This window comes from Lathyrus oleraceus, chromosome 6, assembly GCF_024323335.1.
Source record: "Lathyrus oleraceus cultivar Zhongwan6 chromosome 6, CAAS_Psat_ZW6_1.0, whole genome shotgun sequence".
NCBI classification, from domain to species: Eukaryota; Viridiplantae; Streptophyta; class Magnoliopsida; order Fabales; family Fabaceae; genus Lathyrus; species Lathyrus oleraceus.
In genome coordinates, this window is record NC_066584.1 from 45,784,200 (window position 1) to 45,787,938 (window position 3,739).

At 33.0% G+C, this 3,739-nt stretch overlaps 1 protein-coding gene across 1 annotated transcript; it reads right to left on the reverse strand.

The window, feature by feature from the left end:
- Positions 1–297: 297 nt before the first annotated feature.
- On the reverse strand, positions 298–3,142 carry LOC127093232 (aspartic proteinase Asp1). The gene is made up of 9 exons (XM_051032136.1): positions 2,772–3,142; positions 2,373–2,490; positions 1,982–2,208; positions 1,560–1,790; positions 1,316–1,454; positions 1,017–1,211; positions 871–943; positions 698–785; positions 298–588 (listed from the first exon to the last, which is right to left on the reverse strand). The coding sequence occupies exons 1-9, from the start codon at positions 2,948–2,950 to the stop codon at positions 477–479; spliced, it is 1,362 nt and encodes a 453-aa protein (XP_050888093.1). The 5' UTR covers positions 2,951–3,142; the 3' UTR covers positions 298–476.
- Between the last annotated feature and the right edge of the window lie 597 nt (positions 3,143–3,739).

Sequence of the window (3,739 nt, forward strand, 5' to 3'; positions counted from 1 at the left end):
TAAAATAAATAAAAAAACTAATGCATGTCTTATAATTTAGTACAAATTATTTTTGTAAAATGACATATAACAGAATATTAATCATTCTTGTCAAAATAGGAAGATCCAAAAGTAAAATTTTAACCTTTCATTTAATATAATCGACTAAATGGTTATTATTTCGTAAACTTACAAGAATAAATTAAATTAGCCCACCCTTACAAATTAAAGAACTAAAATGATCAGATCATTCACTCAAAACACTGGATTAGCTTCATTCTCCACTAAATGAAAAGTATTTACGCATGGAAAAAGAAATGAACAGAATGCTCCAATGGTAGTTGTATTTTGAACAATATGCCTACTTTACTGTCAAACATTGTAGCTGATGAAGCATTTACATCATAGTAAGTTGACAAAAAAATCTGTATATGTTGTACATAATGGAATTATATATGCTAATCCAAACTATCTATAGACATCCTCTGCCAAGCAACTCATTGGTATCTGTCTGACATTTCAGAAGCGGCGGGACATTGGTCCTCAAAGATACCCAAATTGGCTGCATAAGGGTGTGGAAAAGCATCACCTTCAAAGTCACGATCGATACTGTTCATGAACAGAGAAGAAAAATCCATCCTTGTAAGACTTACCAGCGTTTGAACTCCAAAATAATAAAAGAAATAGAAAAATATATTGGTATAGACAGGTTTATAACTTGGGTATCCTATCGCAATCAGAAGAAATCCATCCAATCTGCTGCCTCTCGTTGTCGTATATTACCATCTTATCTTGTAAAGAGATGTCTGTTGAGAGTACAAGGTAGAAAAGTGTAAAAAAAATTATGTGATTGCGTATATTCATTTTGTTGCAATTTGAAATATGCCTTACCTCCTATTATGTTAAGATCTCCTAGTCCTACTTCAGTGCCATCCAGAATCCCCAAGCAAACATTTCCATGTTTCTGGAAAAGGACAGCAGCATATAAAATACAATTTCATAGATTTTTACCTTCACTAGTCTTAATAGGTACTCACTGTAACAATGAGATAGGCTTCTGGTGGTATTAGCATCTGCAAATTCTTCCCTTTTTTGAATCTCAAAGCTAAGGGCTTGAAATAGTTTTTGACATCAGTTACAGATTTGAAAGACTTTGCACCCTTCCAACAAATTGGAAGAGATGGATCCTCAGTTGCTCTTGTCAGTTGTTTTCCCTTTAATTCATTATTTACCTGAAGCATGGATCAATCAATTGATGTTAAGTACTTATAAAGAAATGTAATTGTTGATTATAATAATACTATTGAGGCTCCCCCCATGCTTCCTTCCATCTTACCAGATCAACAATAGCATGATAAGCTTTGGAATTGAAGTAAGTGTAAGAGCTTCCACTATCGAAAATAAGTTCAAGACCTTTAACAGTAGTAAGCTTTCCATTGAAAAGAAGCTCTGCTGGTCCTAAACTGTAGTGTTTTCTGAAGCAACGATTGCGTGGAAGTTCTCATTAGATACAACAGATGACACATGTATGAAACTAAAGCAAATCAGAAGAAAACAAATGAGATTTTCTTAAAACTTACTCTGAAGAACTAGGCAACATGGGTATCCAAACAATTCCTGATGAGGGAATGAAATCATCTCCAAAGAATAGATACCCTCCTCGACCACTTAAGCAATGACCAACTACGTTGCGAATCAGACCTAGAGAGTGAAGCTGAGACAAAACACTTGTCCTGCCATTGCCAAGGCCAAGAACTCCGGTGGTAGCAGGTGGAGAGGTAGGACCAGAATACTTTTGATCATATCCACATCTAGCCATGCATCAATGAAAAAAACTCTAATATCAATTATTCAAGAAGGTTAATACTTAATAGGAAATTGTAGCAATATTTATCAGCACAATTTAACCATCATTTTTTCAGACGTCGTAAGTTCACCATCACAAACTAAGTAGATGCAATGCAGCCACTGATAATCAAAAGGATGAAAACAAAAAACTCACCCAAAGGCTATCTTAGGGTGTAGCACAGATCCATTAGTGAATTGAAGCGGAACATAGTCTCGGACGAGGACCCCCAGAGACGACCCATGATCTGCATACTCAACCTCATAGTCACACTGGTCATTCGGGGTATCACAGTGATAGTCTGATGTTAAATGCACTCCAGCACACAATTGGTCCACACATTGCACAAGATTGTTTTTGGGTTTATAGAGTTGCTCACGAGGCTGTGAAGATTGACATCACACAAATAGTTGATGTTAAAGATGCGTCAGTATTAAGTTGAGATCCTCCTCATTTCTCACAAGAAACCATCCATTTCTTCTTGGAAACAAAGAGGATCTCAGCTCGTTCGAATTCACAATGAAACCTAAAATAAGTCCGACTTTACCTTGGTGCAACCATTACATGGTGCATCACACTGAACCCAAGTGAGGTCACTACCTGAGTCAATATCAAGGTCATAAATCTTTGGAGGATAACCAATATTGAGAGACACTGTATAATACCTACATAAACAGTAACCACAGATCATTTTTTTCTTCAAGAAATCAATTTTACAACAAAAACTAATTCACTTCAGAAATTCAACAAGCATGCTTCTTTTTCTTAAAAAGCTTAAAGATTTGAAATTTACCAAGAAACTAAACCTAAAAACAGAACTAACCTATATGAACTAATCAGAGAGAAAATTACACATTAAATATGGTTAAAACAATAATCAAAGATCAAATCAGAATAATATTATTCAAAATGAAATCAATAAAACGGAAGTTGATTGGATACATACCCTAGGGGGTAAACATTTCCGTGAAGACGGAAAACGGCGGAGGAAACAAGCCGGTGGAGTTTATCGGAGTTAAGGGGTTTATTGGCAGCTGAGAAAGAAAGCGGGAAAATGGAAGAAAACAGCAGAAAGAGAAAAAGTGAGAGAAATGGTTTTGATCCTTCGTTGATTTTGAAATCCATTTTTTGAAGGAGAAATTGAAGTGAAAGAGGGAAAAGGGTGAAATGGTTATAGGAAGAGATTGAAGAAGTTTTTGGAGACAAATGTCTGTTTATCTGGTGGCAGTTGGCAGTACCAACTTGATTTAATGCTTCCAAAAATTGACTAAGTCAAGTTAAAATTTAGTAGTCAAAATACTAGTCACTAAATTTTGCAAATTCACATAAATTCGAATGTAGTACTAGTATTAGTCAGAATTGTCATTTTTATAACATTTATTGTTAGAGATTATATTCCTTTACCCTAAAGATTTTATTTATAATATACATAATAATCTATCATTTAATTAGAAATTTTAATACAAGGAGCAAAAGAAGAAAAAAAATTGAATAGAAATTCATTCATAAAACATCAAATTTCAAATTAAGACCTAGATCAATGGCGAAACGATAACCTTAGATCACACGATGCAAGCTAAACTCGGAAGACATTAAGTGACTTTAGTGTTCTCCTGACTTTATAACTTTAATATATCAAATCATTATTTATTTAAAGAAAATAATTGATTTAGATTTAGATAGAGAGAAAGTTACCAAAATTGTCAAAAGGTAAAGTCATCCAATCTTAGAACCTTATATCAGAGTAATGTATAAAAAGTTTATTATTATTATTATTATTATTATTATTATTATTATTATTATTATTATTATTATTATTATTATTATGTAATTTAGAGAGTGATTTTTAATATAATTATTCAATTTTATAATTCTTCGAAGATATTAAATTTAATCAATCTATTCATTTCTTAT

Coding starts and splice junctions, on each gene's coding strand:
- LOC127093232 (XM_051032136.1), bottom strand. CDS start 2,950: ATGGATTTCAAAATCAACGAAGGATCAAAACCATTTCTCTCACTTTTT. Junction 2,491..2,771: donor GGAAATGTTTACCCCCTAGG/GTATGTATCCAA, acceptor CTGTTTATGTAG/GTATTATACAGTGTCTCTCA. Junction 1,212..1,315: donor ATCATGCTATTGTTGATCTG/GTAAGATGGAAG, acceptor TCCATGCTTCAG/GTAAATAATGAATTAAAGGG.